A 25,305-nucleotide genomic window follows, 5' to 3' on the forward strand; every position below is an offset into this window, starting at 1 on the left:
CTGAAGCTGCTAACTGTTATTCAATTTGAGACTACATTGTAGACGATTTTAACATAAATCCTATTAAAGAGATAATGTATACATGTTCCTGAGACCTGTGCCAATGCCGTCTTAAGCTTCATCACACATTAATCTAGTTTTTCTGTCTGAATGCTGAGTTGTCATATTCACTGAATAGCTAGTTCTGCCTGCTCACCTGGAACTAATGGTCTGCTCAGTGAATAACAAGACTGAAGTTAACAGCAGGTGTCTTTCAATTTGCCAAATGTGCAGATCTGTGGAGGTATTCCAGGTTACCAATAGGAGGCACCATCACAGCGGGTGTGGCAGAGTTCATAGTTTCCTCTGTGGCATTGGTGAGAGTGAGAATGAAGCCAGAAAATAGGAAAATTAGTATTTTGAAATACAAATGGGCACGAGGAAAGTCTTTACCTGAGCAGAAGTCATCAGAGTATCGGTCATACTTGGATCGGCAGTCTCGTTCATCACACTCACAGGTGTCCCCATGAATGTCACCCCAATCTCCAGTGGGATCAACATCATGGCACGAACATTCCCCACACACACAGGTGCCTAAATGGGAAGAGGAATTTTGTTGGGTCCAGTCCAGAAAACCATGAACGCCATCAACTCACACGCTGCTCCTCCCCCTCTCAGTGCTTTCTCTGTATTTGGAAAATTAACATATTCAGATAAACATGTTCTAAGAAGGAGAAACACTACCTCAATTTGATAGTAGAGATCCCTTATTTGAGAAATCCAATTTACATGTGTAAATAGCTGAGCTGTTGGGATGATTCATTAAAACTGTGCTATTTTTCCTCAAGCAGAGTACTGAAAAATTAATATGCCATCATTTTCCCTCCAAAGTCTTATAGGCACTCTGACCGAAAAAAAATGTTTATCGATTAAAATTGGTGTTGGTACATTCAGGAGCAAAACACTGTGCAAGTCCATGCATAGTATTTGTGTGTGTGTGTGTGCACACTATACAATTTCCCATGTGATTTTTTAATATCGCCTCTTAATAGATTTCAAATCTTTTACATTCAACTAAACTTATTTTAATCCCATTTTCACCAACTTTAGAGTGCCCTTGTACCTATGTTAAAATTATGTGTCAAACTTCTCTTCTTTATATTCTATTTTACAACCTCAATTATTAAAACCAGAGGCTATGCATTGCTTCTGCAATGGTAGCATTTGGGAAGGGGTTATGGGTGCTTTGCCAACCCTGCAGAAATAGCTACGTCCCAACCCCTCAAGAGATGATAGCTACTCAGGTGAATTTGAAAGTGAGTCTAGTAACTGTCTGTAACACTGCTTTTGGTGCACCTACCGATGAGCTAGAGTGATGAATGAGTTGTTTTGTGCAAGGACCAGTGTCTGCCTCCTACTAAGAAAGTCAAAGATAAGGAATTGGTAGACACAACAGGTACTGAGAAACACAGAGCCTCCCCTCCAGAGCCTAATCTCACCCTGCCTCTTTGTGTTTCAGAAGCTCATGAGTGGTGAGCCTCACTGGGTGAAGTGCTGCCCATCCAGCCTGTGCCACAGTGCTACAGCAGAGCCGTGTACTCCATACACAGGGAGGCAGGAGACAGGAGGCAAGGCCACTGGCAGGATGCAGAGGGAACATCTGTCCCTCAGACCCAAGGCCACTGCAAATCCTGACCTGAACCCACAGCCTAACTGATCTGTCCCTCTCCTTTGGATCCTGCATCTAAGCGCGGGTCTTCCACTATAACAAAGGGACAAAAAAAGAGACTGAGGGAAATATATGCTTATAATGCTAAAAAAAAAAAAAAAAAAAAAAAACACGAAGTGAATTGGTGTGATGGATAAAAACTAGATAGCAGTGAGAGAGGGTTTTTCTTTAAGATTCTTTTTCCAAGTCCAGGACTTTTGCTTATTTCTTTTGTACAGAAAACTGTGGTATGTCCACCCTTCCACATATATTTTGGAAAACTTGTGTGTTAACTCTGGATAGGGATGGTGCTCTGCCAGCTCTACCTTCAGACCAGAGATGGTCTCCCCAACAAGCTGTTGAATTTGTCTGGGCAATGAGATGCTGGACTCTATGCTTGGTATATGCTTGCAATGAAAGAATCTCAACTGATTTTGAACTGTGGTAATGCAGCAAGGTGGAGGAATCCACCACGCGGGGGAGGGGGGGGGAATCCCAGTGCATATGGGACTGTGTCACATAATGCAATGTAATTAATAAAAAAAACTCTGTCTATATGATCAATACCAATTGAGATGAATAATTCACTGAAAGAAATCAGAAAATAACCTTCCAGACATCCGATTGCTATAATCCGATTGCTACATGTTATAAAGCATGTAGAACTGTTTCTTGGTCACCCTGTACCCAGTGAAACTCCCAGAATGTGTCTGTTTTATCTGCAACAGTAAATAAGGCAAAGATAACAACAATCTCAAGAACAGCTAGTCAAGAAGCTTGATTTCAATAGCAATTATTATGTTTAAGCAATATTGACATATTTTAAGTTCCAGTTTAAGGTCAGTCTAAATTTCTTACAGTTATCTCATATACAATTTACATATCTATTGCATTGAAATCACATTTTTATTATCGCACACAGAAGTTAAACTTCATCTGTATCAATTTTACATTTCAACCCAGTCTTCAAAATACTCATAATTAAGACAAGAGGGTTTCCCAAATACTCTCTGGGTAATTAGCTGCACACGCTTGTAGACAGTTCTGTTAGTCAAGAGACATTTCAGCAGGAGTATCTACAAGAATTGCCTTTTCACAGGGCTGTGCTATTTTTGGAAGGCTGCCGAAGAAATTACAGTCCCTGTGTTAACTATTTGTTCAGCAAAGCCTAAAGAATGACAGCAACTTTCTTATCTTTGTTTTCTACTAACAAGAAAGAGAAGATGTCAGTGTAGTGAATGTTGATATACATCCAAGTAAATGATTATAAAAGAGGACTTCTCACCCTAAAGGACAGAGCGAGCCAAGTGTTAACAATTAGGAGCTTTGTTCTCTTTCCAATTATGTAGTAACACGCATGAATGACACACCTCGGTTGCTGCAGATTTTGCCATCTGGGGAACTGCATCTTCGCTTGCTCTCCCAGGGGGTGATGTCGCACTGGAATTCGCATTTATCTCCATGCCAACCAGCCTCGCAGTAACAGTTTCCACAGTAACACTTCCCATGGCCTTCACCCAAAATGAATTTTATAGGGGGAGGGGGAGAGGAAAAACAGCAACTTTTCAAAGCAGAATTAACTTTCCACCTCGTGGTGATCATTTCTACCTTTTAAAATAATTTCACAGCTCCCCATTGCATACTTAAAATAATCAAATTATACAGTTTTCCCCAAAACATCACAATTGCCCTTCTACCTGCAATAAAGCAAGCCAACATGTTCTTGAAGCTGGTTAGGCAGGGAGCTGAATAAAATGAAAATAGTTTTAAGGAAGTGACAAGAAAGACTAGAAGTCTAATATACTGCTGCCTTAAATGCATGCATCAAACTTAAGTGCACGTAAGCACCTATTCTAAGAACACTTTGGGAATTATTCAAACATTTCACTTGAAATCAATGGAGCATACTTACTTAGGTACACATTATTAATGACCAAACCATTTTTAAACAAGAGGAAATATTTCATCTTTCATTCAACTGACTCCCATAAGCTATTGTAGACTACCAAAGTGGAAAAGAGGTTTTCGACGAAGTCAATGTTTGGTCCTCACTGACAGGTAAATGCCATGAACCCTGGCTCTCACAGTCAAACACTCATAGAGAAGAGCAGCGATCACTGTGTGGCTACATCCCACACTTTCCAGGACACCTTCTCTATAGCCTGCCACCTGCTCATTTGGTTCCGCTCTCCCACTCCTGCCTGAGCTGCTTGCAGGGACTTTTCACACCACTGGTGCTCCCATCCCTGCTGCGTAAACTTCATACAAATTCCCAAAGGATGACATTTCCCCCAAATTCAGTTCTTGCGCCATCCAAGCATTGACCTATATCCTCATGTTTATTTTGTTATGAGTTTACTCTTGCTGTTACAAAATTCTGTATTCTATCAATCCACAGGCAATGTTTCTATGCCTCCAGCTCTTCTACAGCCATAATTCCAAAAGCCTGTAATATTTTCCAATCTCTTCCCAGTATATTTTAATTATAATACTATGGCATCTCCCCTGTACAGCAAGGTCGTTAGTAGAACCTGTCAAATCCATACAACGAGCAGGAAATACAGAACACTATGGCCTGCTGCACTGATGTTGTCCACATGCTGAGAATCCTTCAAGGGAACCTACACCTGACAGAGCAGAGAGAAGAGACTGTGCCACAGGGAGATGGATCCAGCAGAAGACGCTGTTTTCTCACTAAATAAACTTGAATTGGGATATTCACAGAAAATCCTTCCTTAACCTACTAGATGATAATCACATGAACATCTTAATATGTTCACCTACACAAATGTAAAAGCCATCACATGACTTCATCAGTAACAAAATAGATCATCCTTACATTTTATTTAGTAACTTAAAACTATCTCTGCATATTTACACAACCAAAGCCAATCCCAGGACTTTTCATTCACCCATGGAACTGGAAGCGGGGTGGGAAACAAGGACAGCATATACTAACCACTTTTTTTGTTTGTAAGGTTCACCAACCCCAAACTGGAGAAAGTATTATCTTTGTAATTTCACGGTGTATATGTATCAAGTGCTACATATGTAAGGATTATCAACAACTGATCATTAATCTGCCTTTCTCACCCCCAAAATCTTTGCAGGCTCAATTCATTAGTGAAATACGATTTTACTAAAAAATTGAGATGGTGTGAATAAGGAGACAAAAATCATATGACATTTTCTCTGTATGGGGACATGGACAAGACACATCAGAAAAATTGAGATTAAACACAGGTTTCGGTGCACTGCATAACCAAGACAATGAACACAATGCTTTCTGTAAACTGATAAGCAAGAGACTGTTTTGTTTTTTGCACTGCTTCACTGGTGAACTATAGAATCATCTCTCTACAGACTAGTTTCATGCGAAAGACACACAGAAAAGTCTGCCCGTGTAGGCAGTATCACTCCCAGGGGGTGTTTACAGAAGAGCTGGTGTCTGTGGTCAGAAACAGCAGAAACAAACCAAGGCACTTGATCTTAGCCAAAAGGCCGAGAAGTGATAAACATCTAACAAAAATAACAAGCAGAAAGCTCAGAGTGAAACACCCCCTGTTGTGTTGTTTCAAGTTAAATTTTGCAGTTGCACATGCAAACAGACTTTGCTTTGGTGCAACACACTGGCCTGAAGGCATGTTCCCTTCTACTTTGATCTGTGGTAATTGGAAGTAAAACGTCAACAGGACAAATATGAATTTGTGAGTGGATTTGTCTGACTGTCTTCATTATTTGGATTGTGTCTGTCTGGCCAGCCCATACCCTAGGTCAATGGCTCAGAAAAGGCATGGAATGTTCCTGAGCCTGTTGTATCTTGACAGGCCTGCAACCATCAGGAAACTAATATGAAACTCAAGCATTCTGATGTAGAATATAAGCATCGCAAATGCTGGCACATCCACTCTGACAAATACCCAGCCTCTCTACTAAATAAATCATAGACAAGCATCTATCTGTCTACCTAAGATTGTATGGATCATTTCTACAGGAGCAGAAATGAAAACAAAGGGACAAACATGTTCCATGTGAATGATACTTCCTTAGGGCCTTCTGATTGTCCCCTGGCCCTGCCGTCCCAACCCTTCCAGGAAAATTATTTTCCTTAAACAAACTTTCCACACACAGGACAGGATTCTAAAGATACAACTCCTGCCAGATGTGAGAGAAGTCTACACTTCTTAAGGCAGAACAATTTCTCCCAACTGCCTTGATGCTCACAGTTCTACCTTCCTTTCTCCAGTCCGGTAATGCTGCCAACAGAACCCAGCACAGCTGCAGAGGGGTCTGCAGGTTCTGCAAGGGGCTCATCTTAGGGAATTCAGACCTCCAAGCCACTGAGACAGTTCTAAGTGGAGGAGGGTCATGAACACAGCCAGTTCAACCACAACTGATGGAATGACCCTGGCAACTATTTAACTTATCTAAGTCCGAGTTTCCACATCTGTCTGCATAGATTAAAAAATTTCTTATCCCAGAGTGATGCTGTAAAATAGAACATAACGCACAGCACTTTTGCAACACTTGGCACTAGGAAACATGCCAGAACTGGTATAATAGCAAATTGGATTGAGTAATGGTGCCAGCTAGAAAAAATCATGAAAGATCTTAATCTAAGCATGTGCATATGGGTGGAAGAGAGAAGGTACCTCTAGGCTAACCGTGATATTAAACTTCAGGGTTCCCAACAAAACAAGAGACTTTCTAAAGGCTTAAAGTTTTCAAAGGAAAAGAAGATGAAATTAAGTGATTAGGAGAAAAGAGAATAAAAGTGACTAAGATGGCATTCCATTAGGACTTCTCCAAAGCTGTGCAATTGGCTGTTGCCATGACAACACGGCTCTCTTCTGGGCACAATTCAATTTCACATTTAAAAAGTACTAATCAACTTTCAATGCCTTAGTCTATCACAAATAAACATAAATCCAAATTAAATTTGTGATCTTAAAGCACAGATTTATATAGAGCTAAAAGTACCATAGGTGGAAAGCCAGTTACTTGGATACAATTCCATGGAATCAATATACATACCTCCACATATTTCTTCTGTTTCATCATCAATGCATTCTCTATCATCACATTCACAAAATTTACCATAAACAAGTCCATTTCCATCTGAATTATCACACTTACATCTGCCACAATGACATGTACCTACACCACGAGAACAAAAAAATGATTATATGCTTCATGCATATGAATTATAATTCATTCTTATCCTGTCTCAAGAAGTTAGCAAACTCAAATTTAATATTCCAGTTATACATGCCCGTGGGTAAGATACAGTAAGCTGTTTATTCTTGGGATTACAATACAACAATTTTACTTTCCATCACAGCTGTTATTACTGACCTCTGCTTGTTCAATGATTGTAAATGTGGCTTCCCTGATTGCAGAGCTACTTTATCCACATCTATTCATCCAATCCAGAAATGAATATCTTATCCTAGCTGGACTCAAAATCTGGGGAGAGGTATCCTTGCTTATATTCCTTAGCAGTGTTTGGCATAACATTTACACACATTCTCATTATTTGAGAAAATAATTATCAAGTATGCAAATGGAAGACATATGTTCCTTATAATTTTACTTCCTAAGCATTAACTGATACATGTGTTCTTACCATTGGGACAGCATAGACTTTAACTTCTCAGAATACTGCCACAATCTCAAGGCAGCTCAAAGGGTCAGGCATCTGGTCTACCACAAGCCAGTTTCATTGAAATTTAAAGATTTGACTATAGTCCCCAAAGTGATTTCAGTGGCAATGAAGTTATACTCAAATGAAACTGAGAGAATGCCTACTTTAAGAGCTTTTAAATACATATATATTTCAGTTTTTAAATGATCATCACAGCAATCAACATTCATGCAAAATCATAGAAAACGGGATTACAACATGCATTTCTATCAGGCCCTTGAAGCCTTCTCATATGAGATACTGTCATGCACCAGACAACACCCTGGACTCTGGCAATCCAACAGGAGATCTAGCCCAACACTGACTTGCTCTCAGTTTCAAATGAGCATAAACACAGCGAGAGAGTAAGTAGAGAGGTACAAAGTGTGGCAGAAACAAACGGCATTGGATCCAGTTCTGTTGTGGGAGTCAAAGATGAAGTCTCTGAGGACGTAGGCTCTCAAACCAAGAACTCTGCGCTGTGAGAGGTGTGCGGTGGTGAAGAAGCCTGCTTCCAAGAAGAGACAAGTCTGTGGTTCCCGAGGATGAGAAGGTCAAGAAGAATCCAACAGGGCTGGAGTATACCCAATCACCTGACAAGTGCCTGGCATGGAACTGATCAAGCAGCTAAAGGTGCCATTTACTGGATGTCATAGGCTGCTGTAAAGATCTCCAGCTTTTCTCCAAGGGAGTCAATGGAGCCGGTTACAGTGCTTGTCTGAATGAATTGCAAGGTGGCAAGTGTGAGGTTATGGAAATCTGAAGTCGCTGTTGCATTGGTCTGAAGGAAAGAAGCTAGATTCTGGGCAGATGCTGGTCTTGAGTTAAGGAAGAACCAAACATCTTGGATAGTCTCAAGGGAAAAAATAGATAGCAAATCCGCTCACTGGTGGGTAGGAAAGGTGACAGACAGGAAGGAAGTATACACAATACAAATAGTTGGCTGGAGCTTGACATAGTCATTCCATACAGGCACTCTGTAAAAGCAAGGACACTAGGCTAAGGCTAACGTGGAGTGGAATCCAGGTTTTAATTCTGTCTACCTATGCACTTACAAGACTATTGCTTTCTTCTGTAAATCTCAGACTCCCATCCGAAAATAACCTTGGTAGAACTGCTGTGAGGACCAAGCAATAAGAACACCAAACAGTTGTCTTTCTAAAAGCACTTCCATGTCCAGGCCAGAGTAAGCTTGCAGAACATTTTGGGTTATTTTTCTCTCCTTATTGAGGCACCAAATTTGTTAGGCATACAGCCAAATACTTTCTCCAGACTTATCCTATATTTATATTCCCTGATGCCTTTGTTTCCCTACCCTCTGCAAGATTCTGTTACCTGAATCACTTACAATTTGTTATTCCTGTTATTTTCTCAGTTACATACAATGTGATTGTGCAGAACTTGAGGATATCGTTTTTCATTTTGACAATATTCGTGTGAATTTTACTTTCATTAAAACTTACTGTATTATATTTCTTCCTGAAAGCTTTATTAATTTATACAAGTCATGGAACTTAACGCTAACAGTTCATGGTATTTCTACATCTAAATTTTTTCTCTAATTGTCATCTTTCTATTTTATTCTCCTATTTATTCCTTTCGTTTCTTAGCCAACCACACATCCAGTCATTAAACTTTCCTGTTACCTATGACATTAAAAAAGCACTAGGTGTTACAGGAAATTAGAAAATTAAGTAAATGATGGGCTGGGAAGAAAGTTGGGTAAATCCTAGACTGAAAAGATACCAAATAAATTATATATAATAATATTTATAAAACCAAATTCATGCTCTGTTACACAGTGTGCATGTAAGAGAATAGATATGTGACACAAGGCAATGGCAATAAATTGTGGTAAGCACTTCATGCAAACTGTAAGTCTCAAACTGTTTCTGTGAAGGAACAAAAGCCCAAGAAAGGAGTCAGTTTATGAGTTTACACCTGAAAGATGGAAATAACTTGAGAAAATAAGGACAGAAAATTAAAGCACAGATGAGACTGGCTCGAGTTTGGAGATTAGGAGATTTTCCTGGCTTGGTAGCACACAGTAAGATGGTCAGAGCGGTGCACGCATAGGAATGCTTCTCCAGAAAAAAACAGAAAGGAACAACCTCTGCCTCTGAATTCTTCAAGTCCTCACCAACATCCCCCACAGACAGGTTCCCTCTTCTACACATCTGAACCACTGCTGGCTCATGTGGGCAGTTTATAAAAGCTCAGATACTTCCTATCTCACTCAACATGAAAAACTTCACAACTGAGCCTACGCAGCAAGACATATGGAGCCCAGGCAAAGGTGCCAGACTCTGTTCGTGCTGCGTCACACGCTTCTTTATCTGGCTTGTCAGTTCACTCATTCTCTAGGACTGATCTATAATTCAAGCAGTGTCAATTCAGCTCGATTTTTTTCACCATTCCTCCCAGAGCTGGCTGGCTCTCTAGGACGACTTAGGGACCCAGTTCCAGCCTGTGCTTCTGTGAAACATTTGTGGATCCTTGTCCTACACTGCATGCTGTCACTCTTCTGGGTTTTTGAAACACTGCCATCCCCATCTCCACCTCAACCTGTCCTTCGTGATCTGTCCCACTCCTCTTACCTCTTCTCCCTACCTGTTCCAAGATGTTTCCAGCAAAGTACACCAGATGGAAAAGAGAAAGAAGGGCAGGTAAACCTAGTGCTGCTGCAGTTGGTGGGGAGTGAACATGAAGCAAGCTGGTGGGAGGCAGTCCAACAAGCAAGACAAGAGAACGAGACCGCCAAAGTACACATGGAAGGTTTAGATGCATTGGGATGCCAGCAAGTGAGAAAGAAAAGATGAAGTGTTCACTGAGTATGAATTTATATCTTAGCTCAGTAATCTTACTTATGGTCATTTACCATGAAGATACATCTCCAAAGATGGGAAAATACCAAGGCATCAGATTATCTCACTCATTCTTTGCAATTTCAAAATAATGGCAACTGTCTAAATGCCTAAGTATAGGAGACAGATTGAATAAACCATCTCACACATCTAGAATTCATTAATGTGCTTTGAAAAAAAGAATGAAAGAGATTTCCATAAATGGGTAAGGAATGAATTCCTGAAGATAATGTTGAGTGGCAAAGACAGGGTGTATGAGATTAAAGGTATGCTATTTTTTACGTAGGGTAAAAACAAATTAGTAACACATCTGTGTATCCTTACTAAAAACAAAAACAAAAACAAAACCCCACAAATACAAATAAAGTAGAAAGCGGTTTGGGAGGCTACCTTGGGGGCTCAGTGTAAACACATGGATGGAGATATGTTCTTCGCATATTTTTGACTTTCAGAAATACGCTTGTGGTTCTATACATCAAAATTATATTAACAAATATGTGTGTATAAATACACACTCACATGCATGTATATATGAACATGCATTTTTAATCACTAAGATTTGTATCAATTAAAGTACAAACCAGGCCTGGAGATCTGCTGAGCAAAGCCAAAGATTCTTCCTATCAAACTTAGCTTGATTTATAAACAAGATTGAAACCTACCACCTTCAACTATTGTTTCTGGAAAAGCCCATATTAAGGAAAAAAAATTAACATAAGCCTAACCAATCAGAAACAACCAATAAATTTATAGTTATGGTCTCTCAGGTAGGATAAACAGGTAACTGTCACTCATTAAATATTTATTTCTGCTTTACTTGTGCGTATATCATATAAGGACCTCCTCCTTGTATACCATCAGGGTTGCTTCTTAACAGGCTCTGGTTTGGAATTGCCCAGTTTATAAAGTGTTATTTGCTCAAATAAACTCTTCAAACTGATTGCACTGTATTGTTTATTTTCTAGCCCATTCACAGAAAGGGCCAATAAACAAAACATCCCAATAGAAATAAGGTTTTAAGTTAATGTTTTTATTTTTTATTTTTTTAGATCTATTTTTTATTGGAAAGTCAGAGAGCAGAAGAGACAGAGGAAGATCTTCCATCCGATGATTCACTCCCCAGGTGGTCACAATGGCTGCAACTGAGCCAATCGGAAGCCAGGAGCCCAGAGCCTCTTCAGGGTCTCCCGCACAGGGGCAGGGTTGCAAGGCCCTGGACCATCCTTTACTACTTTCCCAGGCCACAAGCAGGGAGCTGAATGGGAAGCGGGGCCACCAGGATTAGAATCAGCACCCATTTGGGGTCCTGTTGCATGCAAGTCGCGGACTTTAGTCACTATTTTACCATGCTGGGCCCCTCGTTATATTTAAGACCTTTCCTCTCTAAAAGGAACCAGGGATTTTGCAGAAGCCGTTGATTGTAAGTTATGGCAAGGCAAGCATAATGATTGTGGCATTTTGTGAGGTGAGGAAGGAAAGAATTGTGGACTGGCAAGGTGTCATAGCAAATTAAGATGTAGCCTGCAATGCAATTATTGCATATGAGTACAGCTGCTCCACTTCCAAACCAGCTCCCCACTGTTGTGTCTCAGAAGGCCAGAGGGGATGGCCTACACATCTGGGACCCTGGATCTGTATGGGAGACCTGCATGGAGCTCCTGACTCTTGGTTTCAGCGGGGAATGTGGTAGCCATTTATAGTGTGAACCAGCAGATAAAGAATCTTTCTCTTTCTCTCCCACTCTCTAGAGTTCTGTTTTTTCTCCATCTTGGAAACACTGGATCAGGTAAGACTCATCAATGGGTGGCAAATCTAGGGCAGCTTTCATAAGAAATACTGTAGATCTACTGTTTCAAACTGTAGCAGACAGTTTAGGTCTTAACAGGATGAATTATCAATAAGATTTGAGACACCAGAAAACAGCCTGGACAGACTATCAAAACTGACCACACCCAGGACAGCCTGTGGCTACCAGAGATGAAACATTGAGAACCCAAAGCTAACTATTTAGAATTGCATCCCAGAATGCATGCCCTGAATTTATGTATCTGGAGGTATTTGACAAGTCCAAATTGAGTAACATTTTACTTCAAAAAAAAAAAAAAAGCAGCAGGGATAATTTTATTCGAAGTGTTTAATGTTATGCAGCCAACACCTTCGTGAAAATAGTACAAATTCAAGGAATATGAGCTAAATATGGATATAACAGATAGCATACTGTAAGAAGGGAAAGAAAATGCTAAACAAAAATATGACTGGGACACATGACAAACTGTACTATGGAACATACACAACAGAGTATTTTATGAATGCTAACAAAATAAGAGTCACTGGCATCTTAGACGGATGCTCCTTCTATGGTGGGTGCCCAGTACAGTGGCCCCCTCAGTGCTTGGAAAGTCCTCATCTCCGATTGGAGTGTCTGGTCCACATCCCAGCATCTCCACTTTCCATCCAACCTCCTGCTGATGTGCACTTTAGCAGGTAGCACTGATGCCTTAAGCAAATGAGGATCTGACATCATTCAACAGACCCAGAGGGAGTTCTGTGCTCCTGGCTTCAGCTCTGCCACCTTGACTGCTGAGGCCCTTCGGAAGTGAACCACAAGAAGCATGCTCACTCTCCAGCGCTCCGCCTCTCCACCCACCCCGCTTGTGTCTGTCCTCTCCCTTTCCAATAAAAGGGAAACACTTATAAAATGTTTTATTATTTCTTTGAGAAATTCTGTTTTTGTCATTTAAGGTATGCTAATCTGGTGAATTTCAAATTTAGATTCCTTAATATCAAAACATTTTCAAATTCCTAGACTAAGCCATATTAGGTTACTATTTGCTCTTTTTACATGCTTAGATTTAAAATTGTAAACAAATTCAAGTGCAGACCTCTAAAGTAGAATTCAAGCACTGTTACTAAAAGAAGTTTTTCAAGATCAGTGCAGTGTGTGGTAGGGTGGAAGGTGAGTGTGATGGGGAACAAAGATTGAAACGAGGAAAAGAGCAAAGAGGATATTATGAACATAGACGGTGGCAGGACCACGAATCCACTGGGGCAATCCCTGCCTGATCCCCTGCAGAGCCACTGGGTTATGGCCAGGATTAGGGAAATACCTTCCCTGAGCAATTGATTGCAATCAGGCCATGAGGGAACCCTCACTGAGTGCAAGCCTCAGGAAGGGAGACACTGCCCTCAGCAGACCCATCCTCCACATGAAGGGCATGGCTCATGCCCCATTGCAGTCACCCAGAGAGCTTGAAAACTGTACTAACACCCAGGGCATATTGAAGCCCCTCCCCAAAGCAATGGAAGAGGACTCTCCAGGGTGTGACTGGAGTACTGACAGAGCGTCCTTTGCCTTGGATTCTCAAGCTTAAGCACTGTAGTAATGTTGGTTAAAAGCCACTGAAGCGTATGTTTCAGCTCTCATTCACCTGACTTTCCTACTAAATGTAATAGCATCTGTGTAATTTTCTACGATTTTGATCTCTTCTATCACGCATCACAATGCTTTGGTCAATCACAAAGCCTTGCTGTCACTCTATTCAATGAATTTGATACTAGTATAGCTGAAGCATCCGTCAAAGTGGAAAAGTTTGGTTCTATTTGATGTTAAGGTATAAATTCAAAGCACTCTTGAACTGTAATAGAAAATAATTAAGTCAGTTCACGTAAATTCTTTTTACAGGACTGTTTTCCAGCATTCAGATCACAGCTCACCGTTTATATAAATGTTGTTGACGTGTTGTTTACAGTGAATATCCTGCTCAAAGGAAGGACTTGGAACATCTGGAGAGCACCAAATTTACCAATCACAGCAAAATGACACATTTTTTTCTTATCTAAATTTCACTTTTGATAAATAGCCTCAAAAAGAGTCTCCCTGAAAGATTCAATGTTTCTCCACATCCACCTATTTCCACTGAAAAACAACATTTGTTATTTTACTTAATGATTTTTCTAGGACAGAATTCTTACCTGCATTGGAGCATATAGCATCTTGAGAATTCTTGCACATTTGATTGCTTTTCTTCTTGGTCAGCTCACAGCGGGTGGGGTACTGGCAAGCGGCTCCAGTCCAACCACTGTCACACCTGCACTTGCCACAGTCACACTTACCATGGCCTGAGGATTGAAAAACAACCCAGTTAGACTCAAATTCTTTCCCAAAGTAAGCCATTAATGTAACTAAAATGACAACGGCTCAGGGCTCAACACTCAAACACGTGTGTAACAGTGGCTGAAAGGTAATTCTGTTAAAACTATTTTTATTTCAATAGTTTATTTTGGTAAGTCATCATAAACACATAAACCAATTTATACAGATGTTACATTAATACATCAGAAGTCAGAACAGTTAGCATGAAAACAAAACCCCACATAGCTGTGTGCCATTTAAACCACAAAAACGCAGGACAAATCATTTATATTTGACTGTATTTTATTGTAGATGGAAATACACATCCTGGGCTAGGCTTGTAAAGCAGTAAGTTAAGCCACATCCTGCAATGCCAGCATCCACATCAGAGTGAGAGTTCATGCTCTGGTTCCTTTGTCTACTCAGTCAGTTCCCTGCATATGTGCATGGGAAGACAACACAAGATGGCAAAGTGCTTGCCCAGATGGGCTTTAAATTTCTAGCTTGGGAGTGGAATAGCCGCTGCCATGGTAGCCATTTGAAGAGTGAATCACTAAATTCAAGACCTCTATGTCTCCTCCTTTCAAATCACTAAATTCTAAAAAATGCAGAGGAAAAATAATCCTAAATGAAGAATTCTATGCAGAAATCTACCACATTCACCTTATATTCAAATTAATTATGGGATAAAATTGTGTGAGTATATCAAATATGACTTTGGAATGAGAATGTAATTTCTTAAGAAAATTTGGTTCAAGGATCAAATGGCTGTCATATTCAACGACAGCCACAAAACCTCAATATTCCCAGTCATCATTTTGCCTGTAGGCAATGTTTGCATGGCTGTTCTCATTAATCTTGTTGGGTCCTGATTGATGGAGTCTACTCATGCTTTTCCTAACTTCACATTATTTTGACAAGAGCAAAATGTGTACGTATAACACCTTGACCTTGGTCCTTTCCAATTACAAAGTCAAGGCCAATGCACAAAGAAGCTGGTGTCATTGTTGGCCAACAGTGTTTGTCACCACATGTTAAGTCGAGCTGTCATTCTACAGTGCTTAGGAATAATACGGGAGTCTTTCAGGGTTGCCTTTACCCAAAGCTGGTCATCAAAGGTTAATGAGAGTTTGAAGGGATTACAAAGAGCATTTTCATAGTCAAGGTACCACCACTATGCCTAAATTCTGACATCTCTAGCCCCCAGGTAATAAGATCACTGATCTGAGGCATAGTCATTTAGTGTGGTGGCCAAAATCCACATGGTGTGGTTCAGGTGACATGTACTGTTCACTTAGTCGGCAGAGCCTGGATCTGCAATGGGTTAATTCTGAACACCTCTTCTCTAGGTCCAGACCATGTGTGTTTCCATTTCTGTCATGTTTGTCAAACACATTATTCTACTTCACATACATAACCTTGCAGGTCACCTGACAGAAGTTCATTTTCGCCAGCACACGTGACACCATCTAACTGACTGTACTCCTTTCCATTCCCGCCTGGTTCTACATGATAGTGTCAACCTCAGCCAATTTGGCATCATGTACCCAGGTAAACAATCTCTTCTGTCACCATCAACTAGTTATAAAACCATGAAGGTAAATTCTTGAAGTAACTAAACCTCTTTTTGTAAAGAATCTGAGAAACTGTTGACTCTAATATCTTCAGTAGAAGAGGTTGAACATGAGATTCCTACTTTTGTAAGCTGAATATTAGATAGTCTATTCCTCATTCCAATTTTAAAAAGGCATCATATCAGCTTTAAAAAAAAAGTACTAATGGGCCCGGCGGCGTGGCCTAGCGGCTAAAGTCCTCGCCTTCAAAGCCCCGGGATCTCATATGGGCTCCGGTTCTAATCCCGGCAGCTCCACTTCCCATCCAGCTCCCTGCTTGTGGCCTGGGAAAGCGGGAGAGGACGGCCCAAAGCTTTGGGACCCTGCACCCGCGTGGGAGACCTGGAGGAGGTTCCTGGTTCCTGGCATCGGATCGGTGCGCATCGCCCCGTTGCGGTTCACTTGGGGAGTGAATTATCGGATGGAAGATCTTCCTCTCTGTCTCTTCTCCTCTCTGTATATCTGACTTTGTAATAAAAATAAATCTTTAAAAAAAAAAGAATGTATTTGTATTTGTTAAGTAATAAAAAGCACCTCAATAAAAATTACTCTTACATTTGTTACAACATCTTAGATCACAATCCAAGTTATACAAAACAAATATGTGACAATCTATGCAAAGGTTATGGAATTTCCAATGGAGACAAAAGAGGAAAATAAGAAAGCATCCAAGAAACACTCCAATGGCAATAACCGTCCATCATAAACTCATCCAAATCAGCAGTAACAGAAGCAATATTCTAAGGTGCTCATTCCTCAAAGTGAGTCCACAGAGACCCATTTTCATGAAGCTTAACTCTGTAAAGGATTCTTGGTACGTTTTGGCCTAACAGCTAAAATATCTGCATCTATGGGAGTGCCTTTGGGGTGTGCCTTTCTCGGGCTCCTGACCCCCGGCTGCCTGCTGATGCAGACCTTGGGAGGTAATAACCACAAATTAAGCAGCTGAGTTGCTACCAGTCACGTAGGAGATCTAGAATTAGTTCTGAGCTCTCAGCTTCAGGGCCAGCTGGGTCCACTATGGGCATTTGGAGAGTGGACCAATGGATAAGAGCTTTTTCTCTCTTCGATTTGACTTTTAGATTTATTTCTCAAAAATAATAAAATTCCAACATAAAAGAAACATGGGAAAGAACATTGCTATACTTTTCTCGTAATGTGTCATTCCTTGCTTGGGTACACAGAAGCCCCTTAAATGCCCTGGTATGGACAAAGCTGTTCACTTTTATGTAACTGGAAACATAAAGTATTTTTTACCATATGCCTTGCCTAGTCTCCTACACTAGATTTTATTTTTCTGTTTATTTGAAAGTCAGTTACAAAGAGAGGGAAAGATAGAGGAATCTTCAGTTCACTCCCCAGATGACCTCAAAAAGCTGCAAGTCTGGATTCCTTCTTGGTCTCCCACATGGGTGGCAGGGTCTAAACCCATCAGACATCTAAAGATGCTTTTCCCAGGCCTTCAGCAGTGAGCTATGCTGAAGTGGACTAGTTAGGGCTCCAACTGATGCCCACATGGGTGTTGGCACCCCAGGTGATGGTTTTCGCCACTTGGCTAGCAATGCCAGCTCCTTGCACTCCGTGCACTTCAGGCACACATTTGGGGTCAACTCCTGCCAGCTCCCGTTTCTTTAGCTTCTGTTCACAGGCAAAATCAACAACTAATACAAGACTGGATTATCTGCCTTCATATGCTCTGAACTTCACACACAGCCAAGATATCTTTGATTCACTTTCACTTATTGGATAAATAGAACAGGAATTGATTGTTGATTATCAAGAATTATCCAACAGCAACTCATGTTACCTCATTTGGATAGAAATACATAATTTTTTAAATGAAAAACGAAGTTTGACTATTTTTCCCTGGTTCCCCAAGCCTTAGTAAGTAATCACATTCGCACAATATTACACAAAGTAATCTCTACTACAGAATCAATAATATAGCTTCAAAATCATCCTATTTTAAAGCCAATATGTCAGTTCCTGATTCATTTCCTCAGTCTCTGCATGCAAAATACAAGACCTTCAAGGCTTTAACGGATTCCTTCACCAATCAGAAGTCCAGAACCCTTAAACTAAGACACCAGCAGCCCCAGAGAATCCAAGAGAAACTGACCGATACCTCACTTCCGCCTCCTGGTGGTTGCCTCCAGTTCTTGCCCTCCCCTTTCCTACCGCAAGGTAACTCCAGGTTCTGGTCTGTCTGCATGCAGTGCTGTATCTTCACATCCTTCTCATTCAAAGCACACACCACTGGTTAAAAGACCATCCATCCTAGGATGACCTTATCTTAAGGTGATTGCAGCTTCAAAGGCCTCATTTCCAGCAAAGATCACATTCACTGGTTATCCGGTATCAGGACATGACAAACATTATGGGTGATAGCAGTTCAACCCAAAATGGTTGTAGGGTTGTCAGTGGTGCGGCCAGTCACTGGGGAGTGAATACAAGCAGGATGGGAGGTAAAATTCAGTGTGTTCATCTCCTTTCCAGGTGAGAATGGACAGTCTGGGCCCTCTCTTCCCAGACTCCCTGGCAGGCTAACTCCTTGCTCCCATCCTGATAGGGGGGCAATCCAATACACACAGGAAGGGGATTCGGACTGTGAAAGGAATAATGCTACAGCAGCAGGCCCACCACTTCTTCCTTTGCACCTGGGAACTCAAAGGCATGAAGTTATACAATTCATGGGGATAAGCCAGGCATTGGTGAGCAACAGAGACAAGGTGATGCTTTTCATTGTCAACTTAAAGATACTCTTTTCAGCTGAAAAGCAGGATTCCAGCTGGTTAATTTTTAAAAGTCAGTTACACATTTATACATGCCAATGAAAAATCACTGTACTTTGTCAAATATGAGAATGAGAAACTCAAGACAGCACTTCTATCTCATCTTTACTGAAATTTCATTTAGAAATGAACTAGCAAAATTATTGTACCTGTTATATTAGCTATATATCTGGTTTCAAGGTTTTTTTGGTGGCTTTTCTAAAATCAACTATATAGCTAGCAAGACACAGATATAAAAGTGGATGGCTACAGATAGAGATAAAATAGATATGGAAATTGATTTCAACACATAGAATGGTATAGATATAAGCCATAGAGATCTTATTAAATAGTAAACAATGCCCACTGCACAATCCCAGTAGAGATAACTCTGACATGCTAATAGGAAGATAATAGAAAGAATATCTCTGGATATACGTTATAAACATCTTAAAGCAATATAAATCTGACTAAATTCCATCTATAATAAATAGCAATGTTTAAAGATAACTTTCTATTTTTGATGAGTTTTACATAGATGACTAATATGCAAAGGGTCAGGGGCCACAGGAAGGAGGGTGAGACCATAATTTCCATATTCTCTTTTCCTCCCTCCTGCATCTGGGCAAATAGGGGAGACAAGGGAAGAAGCCACACCCAGACACCCAAATGCTATCACACCCTGGGATAGAGAACAGCCACCAGACACCACCCCAGGTTCCTCTACCTAAGGCATGTTTCAAGGGTCCTGCTCAAGAGGTTTTGGTGGTTCAACAGTTCTGAGTTACTGTAGCTCTTGCCACTCGAAGCATGATGATATCTCTCCAGAATCCACTGGGTCACATAATTCACCTTAGAGCCTCCATTTGCCCAGATATTCACTGCCAACGCGTTTGGCTGGGGTAGTTGATCAATTTGTGCTGTCACTGTTATGGTACCAGGTGTCCTCTGCAGACTCCAATGTACTGCCATATGCTCCATGTGCACCTGGATATGCTGTCCACTACTCCGTCTGAGCCACTATGAGGCCCAGCTTTGACACATACACTCCACGGTCACACCATGGAACCTGCAATCTTCCCTATGGTTAGGGTTTATGACTCAGCAGTTCAGTTGGGAGACTCCCCAAAGAAACCTCATCTCAGGTGATCCCAGACCCGATTCTTTGTGTGCTTGCCAATACAGGGTTTGGCAGAGTCCACCACTCAAATCCGCTTATGCACTTGCTGGTGGTTGCAATTGCTGGGTCAGTTCTGTCTCCAGCCCTGTCTTCTACACAAACCAATGGGTACTGCAGCCCAGCACAATCTTGCCCACCACACATTCGGCCCTCACACAAACCAGTGGGAGCTATAGCCTAGTCAGAACAACCCACAATAACCCCCACTAGGCCTGCCCCCTGCGCTTGTCCCATGCTCACCTGTATGTACAGCAGACTTGGTCCAGTCTGTCCCACATTCCAGTCAGCTCTCATACACGTCAATGGACATTGATGCCTAGTTGAATCCAACTAGCCCCCCTATCCAGTCCACACAAGTGCTTCTGGGGGTGCCACTCTGTCTGGCCATCCCTACCCAGTCCTGGTTCTCATGCTCACCAACAGAAATGGCAATCCAAGAGGGAGGTGCCCAATGTTTTCCTGATGGGCACACACCTGGATCATGCACTCTCCAGGTGATTCTGCAGTTTAACTTGACAGAATTTGTCCCCCATGCCAGTATCTGCCAGTTGGTGCTGCATGAAAGTCCAACTAACCCACACACTAACACTGGCTTTTTCATGTACCAGTAGGAACAGTCAACCCAGCCTGGCTTTCCCCTGATCTAGCTCTGGCCCTTGTACTCACCAGTGGGAAACACAACCCAGCCAGGGCATCCCCTTAGCCTCTCAACCCTCCCAGCCACAGATCTCGCATGTGCCAGTGGTGACTCTGACCCAGCTGGCATAGACCCTCACCTGTCTTGCCCTTTGCCTTTGGATGCAGCCTGACCTGACTTGGCTGGTCCCTAGTCCCAAATCTCACTGACAGGTGCTAGAACCTGACTCTGCTCAGTCTGTTCCCATCCCTGGCTCATGCGAACCGGTGTGATAGCCTAGCCTGGCATGACCTGCGCTCCAGCCTGGTTTCTGCACTTGCCAGTGAGTTAAGGTTTGCTTGGCTCTGCCAATGAACCCCCTTCTCAAACCAACCCACAACCTTGCCCAGCCTGCCCAAACCCAGGCCTGGACCATGTCTCACCAGGGAGTTGCCCAGGTTCCCCCACACGGCCCATTCCCACCCCCGATCTCATGCATCATTCCAGCGGGTGCTAGGCTCTTGCCCAGCATAGCCTGTCCCTCCATCGCAGCCTTTGTATGAACCGGTGAGTAACACACAGCAATTTCAAACAAGCCAGAAAATATTCCTCTCTGAAGAAAAAAGAAACTTTGTCAACCTGATTTTTAAATAACTGTTTCCATTGTAACTGAGTTTTGACAATGTACATATGTATTAGCCTTGAATTAGTCAATAACTATGATTTAGTAAGCATCCTTTTATTTAAAGTTAATTCTTTATTGGAAGTAACTTCCAGTCTTATAGCAGGCCTCTGATTTAAAGACATACAGATTTACTTGTGCACATTTTCATTTTATATTGTATTCTGAAATAATTTCATTTGTAAAACTTTCCGACATAGTTTAGGGCTCTTGTATACTCCTCATCCACTTCTCCCTGTTGCAAAAGCATAATATAAGTTTCAAATTTTAAAAATTAACATTGGTTCAATAGTACCAACTCAAGTGCAGGTTTGGAGTGTATTTCTCTGGTCTTTCCACTTATGGCTTTTGTCTGTCCTGGGATTCACTCATTGCATTTTTAGTTATCATGGCTCTTAATCTCCTCCAATCTGTGAAAGTCGCAGGATCTCCGCTTACCCTGAGGAACCTGAGAATTCAGCCATTCCAATCTGTTATTTTGTAGACTTGACTAATGCATGGTGCCCTAACAATGTTTCATGACTCAGTTGAAGTTAGATGTTAGGAAGGATTGCAGAAGTAAGCGTGTGCATCATATCAAGCAATAGATGCTGGAGATGTACCTGTTCATGATGCTAGACTTTGGAAATGGTGTCTTCCTGAATCTGCCAGATGTCTCCATGGCCAAGCCACCATTTTCTTCCTACATAACACATATAGGGGGCAGCAGTGGAGGAAGCATTCTCCTCCATTGTGTTTGGATATGCAGTATTTGGGAGGATGTGAAAACATCTCACTTCTATCTAATGTTTGCCCATTCGTAGGTTTAAGGATGTGTGTTGTTTGATGTTATTGTTCAATATTAATAGGCTTAATTACAAACATAATCTTTTAGATCCTTCTACTTTTTGGTCCTCAGAACAAGCCAATGTCAATTCCTATGACATAGCCACCGTTAAGGTGTGTTTGCATGATTATTGCTAACAGTGGGGGCCCTTAGAGAATTCTGGTAATCTGAGATGGTAGGGTAAAAAGCAAGATTTTGGTAAAGAAGGATATAATATTTGGCCTGAATGTAGGTAGTAAACTCCATAAAAAAATAAAACATTTCAAAATTTGTGCAAAAGTTGTACACACATATTAGTTTGGACATTAGTTTAGGCATTCAAGAAACCTATGTCAGTAAAGACTATATTACAACTTTGTGAACCTCAGAAGATTAATCTTTAACTCTTTGTATTTTGCTTTTAACAACCTGGAAATTTTAAAATGTGTAGGAACTCAGTATTTCCTCATGCAGAACAGGTCTCCCCGGGAAGTATGGGAATGATCCTCCTCTGCGCTGTTATCCACATCAACTCCAGAAAGTGGGTGACTCTTTCCCATTCGGAATGGACAGTAATACAATAGATAGCTGCCCCCTCAGGGGCTCCTGAGAAATTGTAGACCAGAAAAGGAAGCCGGGTCAGGTGATGGAAGCTCAAGGTCCCCCCCGTCCCCTGTAGCTTCCAGGTCTAAGATTCTGTTCATCTAAAATCTTGAAAGATCCATCCCTCTGCCTTCCTTAACAAGAAAAACAGTTCTTACACCATGCCTCCCTTTCTTGGCCTTGTGTCTTCCTTTGGGACTTTATTCAAGACAGTCTATTAAGATTCTCCAAATGATGAAAGCCACACCAAGGCTTACAGACTTAACCTCTGCCAAAGTGATCTCTTAGCCTGTATAAGAGGACCTAATCTCACTAGAATCCAGGATTGTTAGAAAGCTGTCAGCCCAAGAGATCTGCCAAAGGTGAAGTCCTCTTAGGTGTTCTGAAGAAGAAATGAAGCTACAGCAGCAGACTCACCTCCTGCTCACTAAGGGTGGGGTGCAGGAAGACGGAGAGACAGAGAATGAGCGAGCTGTGACTCTGGCTGTCTCCTTTCCTTCTGATGAGGACATGCTGGATTAAAACCTACTCCAGCAGACACTCATCCTCGTTTTGTTGTAAAGGAGAGGCAGAGAGACAGATCCAGGTAAAGTTCCCATTTGCCCAAATGCCACAATGGCTGGGGGTTAGGTCAGGACCAAAGCCTACCTGGAAACTCCACACAAGTCTCCCATATGCATGGCAAGAACCATATCACTTGATAAATCGATTTCTGTCTCCTGCCGGAGTCATGAGGCAGAGCTAGTCATGACTTCAGATGCCGCAATATGGAACACAGGCCTCGCCATGACATCAGATGTTGCAATACGGAACACGGGCTTGCTCATCAGCAGATTAAAATGAAGTCAGGGGAGGCATTTACTTACATGTTGCAATAGCCTACTTCCCAGAAAGGCCACATGGAAAAGCAGCAAGGAATGGGACTTTAACATATCTGTTGGGACAACGCACTTCAACTCATAACACCTCTATCTGTGCTTCTTCATTGGAACAAGTTAGTAAAAGCACCTATCCCACATGGCTGTTGCAGCAATAGAACAAAGTGAACAAAGCACTTCGAGTATTGCCTGTCAATAAAATCTCAGCCGTTGTCGATAACACTGGAAGTATCTGAAGAGCAGGTTGCCCTGACCCAACTGCCTGATAATCATAATCCTAACCATACAGGAAGAAGTGCTTTTGTGAAATTTACAAAAAAAAATAATAAACTGGGTATAAGCACAAATTCTGAGTCATGTTTCTGCCCCTCTCAGGTAGCACAGGAAAATCTATGATAAACTAGAAACAAATATCCATGATCAGATAGTGTGCCTGGGTTTCAGAGATAGGGAATACTTATGAAAGAGATCCATATTTCACCAAAATAAGAGCAAATCTACTAGCCAATTATTTCAGTAGCCCCCTGCAGCTGGATAAAAATGTAAAGGGACAATCAATGTGTTAAAGAAGAAATACATATGCCTAAATAAATACAAACATATGGATTTATGTGTGTGCTGTCAGAGTCTTTTTAAAGCTGCCAAAATCCTCCATATTTAGAATAAGCTTTGCCATTGGCTATTTCTAGAAAAGTGATGAAAATCCAAAAGACAACAAATAATTCATCTTTCTTAGTCTCATTGAGCAGAATCTGATAAGACTTTCAGCTTCCAAAATGCAATAGTCCCACACGCAGGGAGTGCCCAAAATTAATGTTGAATGCAGGAAGCATGAATGATTAATATCTAACTGTATTTTGCATCATCTTTAAAAGCATTTTTCTATATTTTAGGAATTGTATTTTGATATAGAATCTCTAATGTATTTTATAAGTGAATAGAAACACATGTAGGCCAATTCAATTTTCTGATGTGTAATCAACAATTCTGGGACAATTGACTAAAGGAAATATTTGAAAAACTCTAACAAAGATTCTAACGTGTAGGTGCACAATATTCATAATTTCTCTTATTTTTATTATACTATCCTGTTATTTCACTTGAAACTGTAAAACAATAAGAAATAAAAATGCTTGTGTTAGAGGTAATGCTGCTATAAGCAATGACATTGAAGAAGTTGTTTAACAATGCTGTTGTCTTGGGACTCCACTGACATGTCACCACCATGGTAGCCTGACTGATAAGACTGTATGCAACTCAGGTCTCTGAAGGGCCAGATGCAAAGAGCTTCATGAATATTTCATGGGGAAAACATTTAATAAGAAGCCTGTGCTCAGCAAGTAGGACAGGTGCACGTGCGGAAGAGCTATGAACTGTGTAGTTCTCTTGGAAATAGCCTGGTCCCCATCCACCGAACCGGCAGATCGTTACAACTATAGAACCCTGTAAATTTTCCTTCAAACAGTCTGAAACAGATTCAGCAGAACACAACTGCCTGGTAAAGCCACAAACACCCGACATGAGGGACCAGTGTGCTGCAGACCAAGCAACCACAACAGTCCCAAGAACGGTAAGACCAACGATTTCTGCAGTTTAAGTCACCTACATAGCAAGCAATGCCAGGGGTTCAGCATACAATTTATATGATTTACAAAAAAAATTATACTATTTTACATGTGTGAGTTTACAAAGTAATTGCCACCCACTGACACTCCACTCACTCTCATCCTCACATTTAAGAGAAGATGCCAAAAACAATGGCTACCTGTATCTCCAGGGAAATCACTGAAT

General features: G+C 41.2%; 1 protein-coding gene across 1 annotated transcript in view; it reads right to left on the minus strand.

Moving 5' to 3' along the window:
• The window catches only part of ITGBL1 (integrin subunit beta like 1), a 202,375-nt gene that overhangs the window by 102,940 nt on the left and 74,130 nt on the right, over positions 1-25,305 (minus strand). Inside the window, exons 3-6 of the mRNA XM_004577369.2 lie at positions 14,207-14,353; positions 6,722-6,844; positions 3,058-3,198; positions 433-573 (exon numbers count right to left, since the gene is read on the minus strand). Coding sequence (XP_004577426.2) covers positions 433-573; positions 3,058-3,198; positions 6,722-6,844; positions 14,207-14,353 — 552 coding nt within the window. The remainder of the gene's footprint in view (positions 1-432; positions 574-3,057; positions 3,199-6,721; positions 6,845-14,206; positions 14,354-25,305) is intronic.

Source organism: Ochotona princeps, chromosome 12 (assembly GCF_030435755.1).
Source record: "Ochotona princeps isolate mOchPri1 chromosome 12, mOchPri1.hap1, whole genome shotgun sequence".
Lineage (NCBI taxonomy): Eukaryota > Metazoa > Chordata > Mammalia > Lagomorpha > Ochotonidae > Ochotona > Ochotona princeps.